This window comes from Scardinius erythrophthalmus, assembly GCF_964197995.2.
Source record: "Scardinius erythrophthalmus genome assembly, chromosome: 19".
NCBI lineage: Eukaryota > Metazoa > Chordata > Actinopteri > Cypriniformes > Leuciscidae > Scardinius > Scardinius erythrophthalmus.
The window spans coordinates 3,388,609-3,406,601 of record NC_138239.1 but is presented as its reverse complement, the minus strand read 5'-3'; the positions used below and the strand labels follow the sequence as shown (position 1 = coordinate 3,406,601).

The 17,993-nt window shown below is 36.7% G+C and overlaps 1 protein-coding gene across 1 annotated transcript in view; it reads right to left on the bottom strand.

Annotated features, from left to right (window-relative positions):
- The window catches only part of sntg2 (syntrophin, gamma 2), a 79,426-nt gene that overhangs the window by 26,626 nt on the left and 34,807 nt on the right, over nt 1-17,993 (bottom strand). The window contains exons 7-10 of the mRNA XM_081347908.1: nt 16,845-16,932; nt 14,850-14,941; nt 5,460-5,587; nt 240-369 (exon numbers count right to left, since the gene is read on the bottom strand). Coding sequence (XP_081204034.1) covers nt 240-369; nt 5,460-5,587; nt 14,850-14,941; nt 16,845-16,932 — 438 coding nt within the window. The remainder of the gene's footprint in view (nt 1-239; nt 370-5,459; nt 5,588-14,849; nt 14,942-16,844; nt 16,933-17,993) is intronic.

Here is a 17,993-nt window from a genome sequence, read left to right as displayed (position 1 = left end):
CCAGTTACATATTCATATTTCAACCCGAGAACTGTCATGACGGTCTTCTGCTTCACTTCTCTGGCATAAAGTCCAGTGCATTTGCAGCAGAATGTCAGTGCATGAAGAATGAGCATTAGGCTTGATAGCCTTCTCATCTCTGTTGTCCTCTACAGTCGAGGTGTATCCAGCTCTCACACACCTGACGTCTCATAGCTTCACTAACACCATCGCCTCAGCTCATAACGCATGTTACTTACGCTCTCCTGCGTCAGATCGTTGATGTTGGTTGATATTGCTTGAAGCCAGTCTGTGCTTTCTCCCGCCGTGCAAAACTGAAGAGCGTGCGTGCAAACTCCATCTAAGGCAATGACTTCAAAACTGTTCGATCTGGAAGAAAAGGAGGAGGATAAAAAAGAATATGATATATAAAATTTGCTGAAAAAAGTACAACTCTGGCATACCGTACTATGACAGAAATCAAACCGTTTTTTTTACAGCATGCAGATTTAATGGATTTGACCATTATTATTGTTTATTATTAGTGTATTTATTTATGTAAATTAATAATAATAATAATAATAATAATAAATGATTATTAAATTAATTAATATAATTTGATGAATATAAAAAATAATAAAACTATAAAGTAAATAAAAAATAAATAAATAGTGTTGCTACTACAACTAATAAAAATAATAATATAATAACAATGATAATACATTAAAAATAAATTAATACAAAATAAGTACTACAACTACTACTACTACTAATAATAATAATAAATGATTATTAAATTAATTAATATAATTTGATGAATATAAAAAATAATAAAACTATAAAGTAAATAAAAAATAAATAAATAGTGTTGCTACTACAACTAATAAAAATAATAATATAATAACAATGATAATACATTAAAAATAAATTAATACAAAATAAGCACTACAACTACTAATAATAATAATAAATATTACTAAATTAATAACACAATATGACAAATATATAAACTAATAAAATAAATAATAAATGTATATATTTATATATATATATATATATTATTTAAATAAATTAAATAAAAATAAACATTTACTAATAACAACAACAACAATACTAATACATTTTTATTAAATTGTTAATTAGTATAATAAATAAAACAAATATATAAAATAATAAAAAAATATTAAGCAAATAATAAATAAATAATAAATTAAATACAAATAATAAATGAATCAAATATAAAAGCATTATTACTAAAAATACTATTACTACTACTACTACTACTAATAATAATAATAATAATAGTTTATCATCGATTCTGCCACAGGTAGGTTACGTGACAAGCAAACTTCTGGTCGACCCATTTATTGTATATCATTTCACAAGCTTTCACAAACTAGAGAACATATCATCAGTCCACGAGGACTCTATTCTGAACAGAGCCATTGTTACTGTAAAATAAACTCTGCAGTTCATGATGCAAGAACGAAACATTTCCCGATCAAATCTTCAAGGCCACAGAGGTTTATTATAATATTGATGAAGAAATGAATAAGACATCAGAGATATACTGCACACTGCAAGTGCAGACACTAAATCGACAAGTATTATCAGAATTTGTAGAGGATTGGATCATGCATTTCAGTCACAGATGATTTACTATTCCATGTGAGTTCCAATAAGTAAAAATAATAACTAAATAAACTAAATATTCATGCCATGAGACCAGACTGTCTACAAATCCCACAGCAATATCAATAGATTATAAATAAAACTTTATTTGCTGCAGTGATGCAATTCCTTCACCAATCAGCGATTGGCTCTTTTATTTAGAAGGCGGGGCTTATTCTGCATATGGCACGTTTCTAACATTCATAGTAATACAAATGCATTTTGCATATCTAAAGTCTCGGCTCAAACACAGCCGTCAGTTCAGATTATGTGGTCTGGTTATTTCCGTTTGTTTTAAATGTCAAAAGCTATCAATACAAATGCAGAGGAATGAAATGCATTTGTTGAAAGACGTTTGTCACGCTCACTCCACCATCAATTGTATATAATGGGACGGCTTTGACATTTAATATCAGGAGTGTGTTCAGAGATGAATTACACTTTGACTTTTTAATGATAGCTGTCAGTTGAGTTCAACAGAGAGTGACTGTCGGATCAAAACATATTTCTGAGCAATCATTTCCAATGTGGCCTTTAGCATGTAGATTTTATGCATTGCTTATGAAGGACACAAATCCTGAAGATAAACATTTCTAATGCATCAAATCATGATGTCGAGTGAGAGCAAGACTGAAGCTCTATTACTAAACTGAAGCATTGCTCTTAAAAGACTGAACGCATCTTTAGCAGCTTCGAACTTTTTCCAATAAAGCAATTCAATAAATGGTGTGATTTCAATTAATGCCAACCATGTGTGAGATCATTCATCGCTTGGCCTTTTTCAGACAGAAATTGCCTGGAGAATGTGATGTTCTGCTTGAACTACCAGCAGACTGTAGCCGAGTGCTTTGAAACCAAGAAGCCGCCCGTGTGAGTGACAGAACACAATAAAAATCTATTAGTCTGCGGAGCGGCATCGGCATACGAGGAGAGACGGTTATAACGAAGACGAGAAGAATAGCGTAAGGAAAGGGACGAGATGTTGCACAGACGCTTCGGGCGTTCATCGTCTCACAGGAGACTGAGCAAAAACAGTGTTGTGAAATCTGAAAGCATCTTTCTTACATTCAGAAAGAAGGAGGCTCTGTGGGAATTGTACCGGGATGTGAAATCCCAGGTGAAACTTAGGTAACGCTTTATTTTGATGCTCCACTTTAGAGATTCTACTAACTGTGCAACTCAACATTCATTAGAGTATTAGTATACAGTGTGCTTAAAGGAGTCGTTCACTTCAGAATTAAAATGTCCTGATTATTTACTCTCCAAAATGTTCATGTCTTTCTTTCTTCAGTCAAAAAGAAATGTTGTTTTAGGAGGAAAACATTCTCCATATAATGGACTTCAATGGGGTCCAACGGTTTGAAGGTCCAAATGTGAGTTTCAGTGCAGCTTCAAAGTCTCGACACGATCCAGCCGAGGAATAAAAGTCTTATAAACAAACCATCGATCATTTTCTAAAAAAAAATAAAAAAAACATTTATATACTTTTTTAAGCACAAATGCTGTCTTGCACATCCACGACTTCACGCATTACATAATCAGGTTGAAAGGTCACGCGTTCAAAAATGTAGGGTAAGGCGAAAAACCTTTCTCCTCCAAATTCAAAATCATCCGACATCGTTATACCTTTTTTTTCTGTTTTTTTTTTTTTTGTAAATGGTGTTTGACTTAGTCTTTGCACGTTGGCTTTGTAAACACTAGTTCTGTTCTCCCTCCTACGTCACGCTTGACCTTTTAATATGATTACATAATGTGTGATGCATCACAGCTAGTGCAAGACAAGCATTTGTGGTTAAAAAGTATATAAATGTTTATTTTTTTTATAAAATGGCTGATGGTTTGTCTAGATAAGACTCGTATTCCTCGCCTGGGATCGTGTCGAGACTTTGAAGCTGCACTGAAACTCACATTTGGACCTTCAACCCGTTGGACCCCATTGAAGTCCATTATATGGAGAAAAATCCTGGAATGTTTTCCTCAAACACCTTCATTTCTTTTCCACTGCAGAAAGAAAGACATGACGTGGGGGAGAGTAAATGATCAGGAAATTTTAATTCTGAAGTGAACTGATCCTTTAATATCGAACACTTTATTTTGATGCTCCTCAACAGACATTATACTGACTATAAGTAACTACATGTCAACTTATTCTACTAATGCGAACCTAGCAGTCTACTAATACTCTAATGGGAGTAAGTTGATGCGTAGTTGAAGTCAAAACTGTCAAAACGTACAGTATTAAAATAATAAAACTGGTCCAGGAAATACTTCAGCTGAACCATCATAATGCACCTTTGGATGCTGCAAATGTTTAAAAATGCATGCACTCGCTCAAAAATCCTTTAAATCAATCGAGGAGTCATTCTCTGTGAAAAGTTCTACTTCATAGTAAAGTTGACGTACAGAAAAACAAATCAATAACAGCAAAACATATTTAACCATGGAAAGCCTGACATAAGAGTCAGAAAGATCTAATTTTTTGAAATGGAACAGTTTATTGAAACTTTAGATAGAATTAAAATAAATTGCATGTGTTTTTTATTGAGCATCATATTTGATACATCAGGCTTTTATGGCTCATTTAGTATGATATAGTAAGAATATGAAGGGAGACTCAAACTGAGCAAAAATATGTATTTTGGTGCTGATGCTGATATTTATATGATGAAAAAGAAAGACGAAATTCTGATGCTTGTAATGTAAATCAATGAGATCTTAATAACGGTATAACAGACTAGTGACATAAAATGCATTTAAATATCAGTCATCACTCTTTATCTGCTATAGGGCTGCACGATATTGAAGAAAAATGCGATATGCGATAACTCATTAAATAATGCGATATTCAATATGCGATAGGATAATGCTTAAAGTGTGTAAAATAAACTTAAATTATCTATAGCCTAAATACGTGTTTCACATTCTTTTTGTGACAAGAAAACATCCCTACAGCTTCTGACAGTGAACATCAGTGGCATCAGAAGTGTTATTTTAACATCAGTGTAAACCACGGGGTTCAGGTTATCCTACATTACGGTTATTAAACAACAGAAACTGAATAATCAAATGTAAAAATAAAAAACTGCTTAGTTTTCACTGTATGAATTAAATATATCCTGATTCTTATTAAAGCTACAAAAGTTATTCAGCCGAGAGCAGTGAGCAATTTTCTCTTTGTCTTTTGGTCATGACTCCAGTTATTGAAAGCCGTTGCGATATGCATATCGCGATTTATACATTTGCGATATTTCGATCATTTCGATATATTGTGCAGCCCTAATCTGCTAATAACATGTCGACATGAATCAGGCGACTGAATGTGATTGTGTTCAACAAGTTTTGATCATGTTGATCATTTTCAGGCCTGAGAATTTTGTGCATCAAACATCATACCGCAGGCTTTATAGGGTTAAAATCAAAGTTGTCGGAAATAAAACTCCTGAAGCATTATGCATTCTGCCTAATTAAAGGATGAGAAACGAATCTCTCTGCTTTCCACCTGCTGCAATCACAAGCTTTGAGAGTTTTACACTGGTTATTTATAGATGTCTTTTCTCTATGTGATCCGCTATCATTCCGCTTTCAATGGCAGCTGAGCCGAGTAAAGTCAGAGCCACTTCTTCTTCTCTGCGACCTGCGCTCCTCCCGCTGGTCCTGCATCGCTGACCTTTCCAGACACGGCATGCCGCTGCATAGATATTGGATTTAACATCCTCTCACCTAAATGAAAAATGCTTGCAAAACCAACATTGGGAGCGGGCGCGTGTCAAACCCTACAGCTCGTGCAGCGGCGCAGCGGATTACCGTACCTTAATTTATCGGTTCCAGCTTTGCGTCGAGAGATTCGAGCCATGAAGAGAGGGAGGGAGACGGCATCCAGCCAGCGTTTCTCATACTTTGGTTCATTAGCCGAAGGTGAGGAGGGTGACGACGGGGCCTAGATGGAATAAATGAGAGGGAGAGAGTGAGAGGGCAGAGCAGAAACATCTCGCTTTAGTGCCATCATCCGCTGCACTTTGATCACGATGCCAGCGGCCTCATAACAACCAAGAGTCCGCGGCGCTCCGACTACACCGATAATAACTCTGGCTCAACGGTATCCTGCAGTATTTTACAAATGAATGAGGATTACAGTCGCCTCGCAGAAACACAGGATATTTTCATGCACGCCTTGAGAACACTGCACAAAAAATATTTTCTTACTCAGTATTTTTGTCTTGTTTTCCAGTACAAATATCTAAAGGTTCTTAAAGCAAGATATATTTTCTCAAGAAAAAAAATCTGCCAGTGAGGTATAATAGTAGACATTTGCCCGTCTACTTTTTCAGCAAAGTTGGTTCCAGAAGTATTTTTTATTTTTTTTCCCGTTTATTTCTCCCATAGGGATTTCAAAAAAGTCTTTATTAAAGTGTTATAAGTCATGGACCAAACCAACCAGCTATGAGGAGAATCACAAAATTACAAACTTTGATTTGTGGCAAAAAAAAAAAAAAAAAGTGTTTGAAAATCGACAAAAATACAAAGATATAAGACTGTGTACCTAATGGTTTTAGTGAGGGAAAGAACTACAATCCCATGATGCATTGCGAACAGCATAATAAAATTACAAAATGATAGAGAAATATAAAACTATTCATTTAAAAAAATGTTATCACATCGATTCATGGGAGTGGGCGGAGCTAAATAAAACTTTTTGCTTGTTTCAACTCTGATTGGGGAATTTTCTGAACAGCATCATGGGAAATGTAGTTTTTCATCACATTCTGCTGTTAAGCACAATTATTTTAAATCTAAGTTGAAATAACGCAGGCTAATAGAAGCAAGTACCATCGATTAACAACCTCGTAGCCCACAGTCTGTCTTTAAAGGTTTATAATGTATAGTTAAAAATCTATTTCCCTATGGAGATGACTTCCGGAACCCGACTGTTGTGCTCAATTCAATGGGAAAACAAGTTTATTTTTCTGACTACACTGGCAGATGTTTGTTTTTGTTTTAAGCATACATTTTTCATAAAACAAGACTGTAATTTAGCTTGTTACGTAAATGTATCTTTATTAGGAAAACAAGACCAAGAATACTACGATTTGGAACTTGAAAGAAAGACGATGAAAGTCTAAAGCAGAAGAGCGCTTCAGCCACTGTAAACACTAAAGTCAGCTTCCTAATGCTGCAAATGCTGCTGGGAACCCATACAGATTAAGCTTGTCAAGTCCACAGTTTATAGTCTTCAAAATGTGCGTCACATTTGTACGTGACTCACTTCAACAGCAAAATCCCATAAGTCATATCGGCATTAACATAATATTATGCATGACATGCGTGAATCTCTCGGATGCAAATAATCGGTGAGGTCGGTAAGCTTATAAATCTCCTAGTATCAAATCAAAATCATAATATTTTTCTGCAAAACATATCAGTACAGGCGCAGTGCACTTAAGATGAGGATATAGATTTTTTGAGGTGTTCCTGACCTTGCCTCTAGAAGCAACATATTTTAGGTTTATATAAAAACTTGAAGAGGGGAAAATGCAACTTGAAGTGTTTTTAAAACCCTTTCACGTCCCCTACAGTAGAAGTTTCTTTTCACTTTAGACAGTTTGAAAAAAACCCTATCAACCTGCCAGAACAATAAAAATGCATACAATCAATAACATATGCAAACCTTTAAATATTAAGAAAAATGACCAAAACGCAATAAAATTACTAAAACTAACTTAAATTTAAATTGCACGTGCAAGCACTACTGACATTTTCAGAGTTATTTTTCCTGTACAAGACACTTTTTTGCATAATTATCTCTGACTGGATTCTTTCACTTGTGGCTGAATTCTCAAGCCATCATCAATTACATGTGGAGCTCTTTCTCCAGTCAAACTCTCCACTCTGCTGTTTATTCAGGCCGAGGCTGGGTAATTAAACTTGATTTGACTTTCATGTTGCTTTGCACTAGACGACACTGAATGAAATATCGCAGGCGTGTCAGGATGGATGAGACTAACAGAGTGTCTCTCACGAGGAGCCAAACACCAGCTCTTCATAAACCTCCAGATACAACAACAGACAAAATACACTATTTCCCAGATAAAAACAGGCCCAAATAGTTAATACTGCCATACTATTGTCATATCTCGATGGATGGATGGATGGATGAACGGATGGATGGATGGACGGATGGATGGATGGATGGATGGATGGATGGATGGATGGATGGATGGATGAACGGATGGATGGATGGACGGATGGATGGATGGATGGATGGATGGATGGATGGATGGATGGATGGATGGAGATAGAGAGAGATGGATGGATGGATGGATGGATGGATGGATGGATGGATGGATGGATGGATGGATGGATGGATGGATGGATGGATGGATGGATGGATGGATGGATGGATGGATGGATGGATGAAGAAGTAAACTGAGTACCTGGCTGAAAAGTAAATAGTCTAAGGTGGTTTACTGGTCTTAACTGGTTTCAGCTGGTTTACCTGTATTGACAGACTGAAGTATCCAGCTGACCACTTTTAAGGCTTCTTTAAGCTGTTTTTCTTTTTGTTCTTGTTAATGTTGTTTCATTAATATTAACAATATAATAACTAGAGACAGGTCTATTAGGCTGCACTGCAAGGCTTAAAGCACAGATCCAATATTTGCACACAAATCCACCATTAAAGGACCCCAATAATGGATTTTTGAAAATGATCTTTCATGTAGTGTGTAACAGCTCTAAGTGAATGAAAACATCCTGCAAAGTTTTAAATCTGAAAGTGCACCATGTATAAAGTTATTGTCTTTAAAAAGTAAGAGTCGACTCTGAGTCAATGAAATGAATTGTTTTTCAAACGAGTCAAAAAGCGTTTCGTTGTGACGTCAAGACGAAACATTAGCATATTGCCCGCCCACTTATTGCGCGAGCAGACACCAGGGAAAATTTGAACCTCAAACCAGCAGCTGATTCCTGTGGAAGTTAAAGACAGTTTTTTTTCACTGCCCAAGGACAAGCATGTGAAGAAGAATCAGTGGTTAAAGTTCATCTTTACCACGATATCACAGCAGTATAATCCTAAACTTTTGCTGTGTTCCCTTAATTTCACTGACGACTGCTTCTCAAATCTCAGAGTTCAATACAGGATTCGCAAACCGCTTGCTCTTGAAAGATGGTGTTCAAAATACTTAGTTTTGAGTTTTATATTGTGTAGCTCTCCTGCTAACTAGCTAACTCACGTTATCACTGTCTTACTGAAATACTTCTGCTAATCAGTTTGTTGGCCACTATTACCTAAAACTGTGACTATTAATGCAGATTGTCTGTCGTTCTCACTACTTTGAGGAAAGATTAATCATGGAGCAAGATTTGTTTCGCGTTTATGTTACACCAGTCATTCACACTAGAGCTTGGCTAATGTATACATTGCATACATGCACTGTTATTGATACAGTTTCCACATATTCACCGCAATATATTAGAAAAATACTCTGTGAATAAATTAGTACAAGTAAAATAATCGGTTTGTTGATGGACATGCACTTGTTAATGCTGATGGTGAGGAATTACAGTTGCAACATCTCATATAATGTACCTCAAATTGAGTAGCGTATCACTGAGAAACACGTCCTGCTCGAGTCGTCCTTGTGATGGAGGTTCGGGTTGAATAACTAGTTCTTCCAGAGTTTCATCATTGGACTCACACTCGGATTGATATGGTAAAATCGGCGTCATTGTTCGTTACTATCTTTAGTTTATGGTGTAGGAAGCCTCAGGACAGCTGACGTTGTAATGGCATTGGGCATTTTTGTTTTCGATGCACGCGCTGTACACGGTAAACCAATCACAACAGACTGAGCTGTCTGGCCAATCAGAGCAGAGTACCTCGCAGAAAGGCGGGATTTAGAGAGATTGATTCATCTGACGAGTCGTTTGAGAATCATTGAAAATGTGGTGATGTGCAAATGTATATTATGAGGAAATGAAACAGTTTTTTGACCTTTGATGCATGTAAACCTGTTGAAGGAGACTCCAAAACAACATTAGGAAACTTTAAAATAGCATAATAGGGGCACAATTAATAATAGCATAATTACATAAATACCTTATCAAAACAAGAAGTTTGACCGTTTTCGCAGCACAAATATGTAGAGTTGGTATAACCAAAGTAATAGTATTACTTTTTTTATTTTATTTTTGTATAAAGTATTATATTTACCTTTTTTATTTTTTTTTCAGTAGCAAAAATAGCTGCTACACTAATTATTTGCAGGCATGTAAATGAAAAAATGCTAAAGCAGCAGCCCGTCGGCCGATGACAGCGAAACACTGTCAATCAGCTCAATGTCACAGCAGCCTGGAGGAGACGACGAGCTCAGAGAATTATAATCACCTGCAGGCAACCAGCTCAACCACTACAAGAGGATTAGAAGAAAAAAACTAATTTGAAGAACACAGGGAAAAAGCACAAATATTGTCGACTCAGCAGTCAGGAGAGCCCTGCATGTGTTTCTGCACATTTCCATGCCTGGCAAAGACAGAGAGAGAGAGTCAATAGAAGAAAAGAATTCATCTGTTTACGGTAATTGGATACACTGGCTGCCATTCAATGTTTAATAATGAAGTATATTTCTTGGAAAAAAGGCCTCCTGCATTCTTCCCATGTTTTTGTCGGAAGAGGATGCCTCTAGGACAACTTCATTAAAACAAACTCTTCTGCTCCTGGAATGCACTCTCATTTACACAGAACTGATAAATGAGCTGGTCTGAACACACCATGGTGACCGCTGTGTCACATGTTGTATGTTAAGGCAAACATCACCATAACTATTTCTCATGCGTAGTGACAAAGATTTGGTAGAAACATCTTCTAATCTTACACTGTAGGAGGAACGCAAGCCATAAGAATATCAGAGAGTCTTTTCACTTGAGACAGTAAGAAACAACACAGAATACACTAGCAACTCCTTAGAAACATCCTGGCAAACACCAAGAACACCCCATAGCAACCCCATAGCAACGTGCTAGCAAACACGTGGAACACCCTAGAAACCCCATAACAACACTCTGGAAAACACCTAGAACACCCTTGCAATGTCCTGGCAAACATCCAGAATACCCTTGCAACCCCATAGTCACTGTTGTGCCTGAACGCATTCATTGAACGATAGTTCATGAACTCGTTCATATTTTGGGCGAACGTGAACTGAATGTACCGTAATACTTGCCTGATGAACCTTACTGTGAACTCGTTCATTCTGGGGTGCGTTTCCCGAAAGCATCGTTGGCCAACTATGGTCGCAAGTTCCGTCGTTACCAATAGAGTTCAATGGACATTGCGATTAACTTGCGACCATAGTTGGCCAACGATACTTTCGGGAAACGCACCCCAGGTGTCTGTGAACGGTGTTGTGCTGAATTTCGACCCCCTGCCAAATTATTACCCCCCTCGTTGAAGTCAGTACCTGATTGCCTAATCCTAACCCCACCCCTAATCCTAACCCCTCCCCCACAACTAATCCTAAACCTACCAATACTAGGGGGGTAATAATTTGGCAGGAATCGAAATTCGGCACAACAACGGCACGCTCTCTCAGTTTAACTTTGTTCAATAGGGTGCCAGATTTCTATAGAGCCTTCCAGGCGAAAACCCGGCTAAAACACACCGTAAACGGGCCTTAATTTGTGGCGGAAAAAACACCCAATCTGGCAACACCAGTCACCAGTGGCGCACCGCCGCATGCGTAATCTAAACAAAAAGCAGCATGTAGGCGACAAAGTAGCAAGGAGGCGTCGTATGATCATTTAAACGAGTTTTATGACAAGGTCGGTGAGGATTGGGAAAAATCTTACATTTCTGTGCAAACTTTGAAAGGAAAAGAAAATCCGCACTTGTTGAACCTGCCTTGTATATTTTTCCAGGATTCCAGTATTCCTTTTTAGTATGTACTGAAATGGAAAATTATTTGCACCTTAAGGACTACCGTCCTGTTTTTCTTTTAATAATTCCTCATTAAAAAAGACCATTCAAGCAGCACGTTTTTAATAATTGCTGTCTGTGGTTCTATATGGGCTGTGGAAATAATAATAAAAAAAAAAAAAAATAGCTTGTAGCAACAAATGAAAAAAAAAGAACTATGAACTAGTTCATTTTTGGAACTGTGAAGTTAAAAATTTTGAAGTATGAACTATGAACTGAACTAGTTCATGTAGTAAGTGAACTTTCCCAACACTGCCAATAGCAACATCCTGGCAAACACCCAGAACACCGAATAGTAACCCCATAGGAATGTCCTAGCAAACACCCTAGCAACCCCATAACAATGCCCTGGCAGACACCCAGAACACCCTATAGCAACCCCATAGTAACGTCCTGGAAAACACACAGAACACCCCATAGCAACGCCCTGGCAAACACCCAGAATACCCTAGCAACCCCATAGCAATGTCCTGGCAAACACCCAGAACACCCTAGAAACCCCATAGCAACGTCCTGGTGAACATCCTATAACAACGCCCGGGCAAACACCCAGAATACCATAGCAACCCCATAGCAACGTTCTGGCAACCACCCAGAACATTCCATTGCAACCCCATAGCAACATCCTGGCAACCACCCAGAACAGCCTATAGCAACCCCATAGCAACGTCCTGGTGAACATCCTATAACAACGCCCGGGCAAACACCCAGAATAACCTAGCAACCCCATAGCAACGTTCTGGCAACCACCCAGAACATTCCATTGCAACCCCATAGCAACATCCTGGCAACCACCCAGAACATCCCATTGCAACCCCATAGCAACATCCTGGCAAACACACATCTCATTCTATAGCAGGGGTTCAGCTCCAGGGTTTAGCTTCAACCTTGATCAAAATCTCCAGCTGTAACCTTCTAGTAACCCTAAAGACTTTGATCATCTTGATTGATTAGGTTTGACCTCACAGGCCAGAATGGAGAACTCCTGCTCTACAGCATCACGGTAGCAAAAGTCTATTTAATGACTATAATCAGCAACATTTCTGAGCTCTGTTCTATTTATAGACTGCCTTTCGGTCGCATCCAACACCGAAATCTTGATTTGTCAGCACTCAGAGATTGAATTTCACATCTTCAGCCCTCGCTCACATTTCGCTGAGGCGTGAATGGGATTTTCAGAGGCTGTATGCAGATCTCATAGCTTCACTTGCAGAGGTCTGAAGCTTCACCTGCTGACATGAGTCTTACTGTCACATTAATGTGATGCATGTGAATCTCAGAGAGTTCCTGTAGTCTGTGAGCAGATCGAGTGAGACGTCTGCCTTACCTTTGCTCTCTGGTTTGAATAAGAAAGTGACCTGTGACTTAATGAGACGCAGCGTGTTCTTTCAGATATCCTCACTCCGACAGGTCCAGAGGCTGCCGCACTGTATTAGCTTTACTTGACAATGATCTTTGAAGGTCAGAATGAGATACATGACCTCTATATGCTGCTTGAACGGGCTGTCGGTGCACTTGAGGCTTCATTTTAGGACAATAGTGTTTTGGATGGTAACTAGCACTAGTAAAAGACTCCTGCACCTTCAAGTCTCAATGATATTTTAGGGCCTGATGCACTAGACTTGGTTTGGTTTAAAGGGGCAATAAGTTACAACTTACACACTACTAAATATTTTTGTGTTGCACCATTAAACTTAGTTGAAACGTAGCTATGTATGAACTAAATATTAACAGAAGCCTCAGACCAGGAGTGACAGATGGAATACAATAGCAGATTGATTGAATTGCATCAATAAGCACGTTTTACATGATAGACTTCAAACATTCAGATATATGATTGTTGATATTTACACTTGTTTGCATTTTAATGCGGCCTTATTATGCTGTCACATGTCCCTCTTTCTTTAGTGTGTAATGTTGCTGTTTGAGCATGAAAAAGCTCCAGTTCTTCTCTATATCAGTGTCAGTGTTTCTGAACTCCTGAAACGCCTCCATTGTAGTCTTGAGTTTCTTCCGGGAACGAACACGCCACAATATTCCTCATTTAAATAATTCATATGTAGAATAAAGGGGCGGGGCCTGGTTGAGTTAGTTAGTAGTGTGTTAAACTGGCGGTTATGGTAAGGGGCGGGACATTTCCCAAACACACGCGAAGCGCTCGACCAATCACAACACACTGCTCCAGCCGACCAATCAGAGCACAGTGTGCTTTTCAGAAGGAGGGGCTTCATAGAGACAGGAAGTAAACAGAGCGTTACTGACAGACTGGGAAGAGAGGAGCCGCAACAATGGAGAATATGAGGAAAATAAGGTGTTTTTATACATAAAATATATCTAGAGGCCGGTTATTGAGCAATCGGTAATTGGTGCTGATTAATTGGAGAAACCGATCAATCAGTCGACCTCTAGTCAGAGGTCACTCTTCCGCCGGAACTAGACTTGCGTATGGCCATTACCGGGGGCCAGTTATTATAGTTTATAAAGTTATAAATATGGATATTTTTCTTACACAAACGCATTGCTTCGCTTCAGAAGGCCTTTATTAACCCCTGGAGTCGTATGGATTACTTTTATGATGGATGGATGTGCTTTTTGGGGCTTCAAAATCTCAGGCTCCATTAAATTCCCATTATAAAGCTTAATATAACTCCGATTGTGTTTGGCTGAAAGAAGAAAGTCATACACACATAAGATGGCTTGAGTGTGAGTAAATTATGGGAGGATTTTCATTTTTGGGTGAACTATCCCTCTAAGTTTGAAACAAGAACAAATTGCTGCCAATGGGGTCAGAAAAGTAAACTTAATTCTAAAAGGAGAACAAGTAAAAAAAATTTTTTACCCCACTGGCAGAAATTTGTTCTTGTTTTAAGCATAAACTCATTTCATTTTGATACATTTTTCATAAAACAAAACTTAACATCGTATGTTATTTCACTTCTCAAGTAAATGTATCTTGATTTAAGAATGTTTAGATGTTTGTGCTGGAAAACAAGACAAAAATACTGAGTATTTTTTATTTTATTTTTTGTAGTGTATAGGGGTTTGTTCAAATCACTAAACCGAATTATGAGCAAAAAAAATAGTGATGCTGGAGTGCATGGAGTCAGTTCCAGCTCTCTATCTGAGAAAGGCATTTCCAGCCCGATTCTGTCATCCGTCTCACTTTCGAGGATTATGAATAAGCTCCTTAACAGAAGTGATGCTCGCGACGATACAAAAGGTGACTTACCGTGTTGCTCGAGTTCCCATTTAAATGCAAACCACTGTCGAAAAGCGGCGAGGACGCTCTGCTACTCTGACCGCTGGACGGTCCGGGTGAACCTGAGGAAACAGGGCAGATTAGTATATATTCTATATAAAGCAGAGCTCATACTGTGTGCAAATCGACTCTGGTGGCGCTGCACTTCTAAATCCCAGAGATATGACGTGCATTAGCTCGGCAAGCCGCTTTCTAGGTTGTCACGATGCCATGGACACTAAAGTCACAGGAGATTATGGCTAAGGTGAGTGTGAAATGCACAAGACGCAGGAGTTCTGACACGGGCATCACTGGAAAATGCAGAGCGCAAAAAGTGCATTTCATGCCGAGACGCTTCTCTGAAAGCTCTATCTGTTGAAGATACAGTATATCTTCAGTTCAGTCCCGAGAGATTCACCTGCCTTCACTTCTGACTCGCAAACTCCTACTCACTAGTTGCAATGTGATGTGCTTTAAAGCCATTTTAGTCTGCAATAATTGGATGTCTTGGACAAATTCATATTTTCTTTGTCACTTCACGACAAGCGCAGGATGCTTTCCAGAACTGGTATTGCGATGAACAATAGTGAAAAGGTTGTGCATCAAGTGTGTAACTGACAGTGTTGCTATTCTCAAATAAAACTAAAACCATTAAACATATTTTTAGTTTGAAGTAAAAAAAAAAAAAAAAAAAAAAAAATTAAAAAAATCTTTAACTATTAAAATATTAAGAAAATGATAGTTGAAATAAAGCTGAAAAGTGATATGTACATTTAAAAACCTAAAAAAACCTTTAAATAATAGTAATATATTTATTTTGACAATAAAAAGAAAGAATTAAGAATTAGATTGTTAAAAATATTATACATATATTGTTTAGATTTTTCTTACATGTATAGATGAAAAACCTAAAAAAAATCAATGATTTGAATAATTAAAAAAAAATCTTTAACGCTTAAAATCTTTAAAGAAATATTTGAAATAAAGCTGAAATAAAATAAAAAAAACATAGAATTTTAATATTTTTAACATTAAGAATATCTTTTTAACAATTAAAAAAAAAATTCTGTTTTAAAAAAAGCTATTTGGTTAACTATTTTTTTCTTATTGATTGAAATAAAGCTGAACTGGAATAAATTACATAGAAATATATAAATATTAGATGAATACTCTAAAAATATAACTTGAAGTATTGACTTTTCTAGTATACTTAGTCAAAGTACTAAAATTACTAAAACTGAAAGTGAAATTAAAAATAAATGAAAGCTATATAGAAATATTTTCTTCCGAAAACTAATAATAATGAAAAAAAGCACAATATTACTAAAACTTTTTTTTTAAAATTACATTGAAAGCTAAAATCTAATTCAAAATATTAATAAAAAGTATAATAGTATATAAATATGACTAAAATCACACTGGTAACTGATGCTGTATTTGCCTATATTGTCATTCTCAGAGAATGATGGGAAATGCTGTTTGGTCACACAAGCCTGTTACAAACCAGTTACATTAGCACCATTATCTGGTAAGATTCATGGCGATTCTTCATCAACAACACACAAAATGCATAGAAACAAAATTGCATAAGCAACATTAACAATTGATCCTTAATTTTGACAAATACAAAGGCAGCATCACATGCATTCTTTGCAGAGAAGACAATCCAAGAGTGCATTTCAACAAGTTCAGTGAAAAGATGGAGGATGAAATATACTTTCATTTAAATCAATATCGACTACATAACTATAAAATAGGCTATCTGATTAAAAAGACAATTATTTGTGTATTTTTATAGTTAGCTATCAGATTAAATTGTGAGTCTTGCATGCAAAATGCAGCTTTTCCAATTATGTAGAGAGCATCAAAATCCCTCACTAATGAGGTTGCATTTCCGTTAGGATGCTTCCTAAGAAGGGCGCAGTACGGCAGCTAACTAGGTTTAGTAGCAGAGCTTTAGATGTGAAGTGTTCTGGCCAAACCTACCTAATGGGAGTTTTAAGAAGGCCGGCGCTTCCCTGAGGTAACGTACAGTGATGGTGACTTCAACCCCTGCCGTTCGCAAAAGATGAACCTGCAACGAGGCAGAGAGAGAAATGATCCTTCTGACGTCGTGATGAGAAGATGTGCTCGAGGAAAGACTTCTGAACTGCATTTCACTGACCGTTTCACACCTAATTGAGTTGAGGAGCCTCAACATTTGAATTAAATCAACTGTGTGCAATCAGCATGTAATCTCTTTTAGAGATTTCTCATGAGTTATTATTTCAGTAAGAGACTCTCGGCTGGAGCGGCAGACCATCAAGTGTTGGGTTCAGGTGGACTAACAGCTCCCGAGACAAACAGTTCACTGGAAGGGTCTCGTATATCTTCAGGTTTCATCATACGAATCCCAAACTATTTTGGCATCAGAACCTCTTTGACCTAAAATACACTGAAAATAAATTCTGTGCTACATTTCACAATTGCAACGAAATACAGTGTATTTTTTTAAGTCCCCCTGAGATTTTTATTATATATATATATATATATATATATATATAATATACGGTGTATTTTTTTAAGTCCCCCTGAGATTTTAAGTATTATATATTATATATAACACATTTGCATGTTGTAACGATTGTCAGTTATAAATTACAAAGACATTTTGAAGTAGAAAGACTGAAAGAGTATTTTCTTGTAAAATATTTTTTTGTGTATTTTCAGATTTTAAGTTAATATTTCAACAATTTAACAACACATTTGCGTTGAAATAATTGTAATTTATAAATTGCTAGTAAATTTCAAAATTACAAAGAAATTTTGAAGTAGAAAGAAAATTTACTCCAATAATCTTCAAACAAATCATTTTAACAGGATGTTCTTGAAGTTCCCTTGAAATTAAGTTAATAATTTAATAATTTAACAACACATTTTCATTTACTGTATAAACTGCTAGTAAATTTCACAAATAATTACAAAGAAATTTTGTTGTGGATAAACAGAAATAGAATTTTCTTGTAAAGTGTGCTCATTTAATCTTCAAAAATGTATTTGTGTATTTTCTAAAAAAAAAGTCCTCCTGAAATGTAATTAAATTTCAATAATTTAACAACATATTTACATGTTCAGCTTCTCTGATGTCGGGTAATG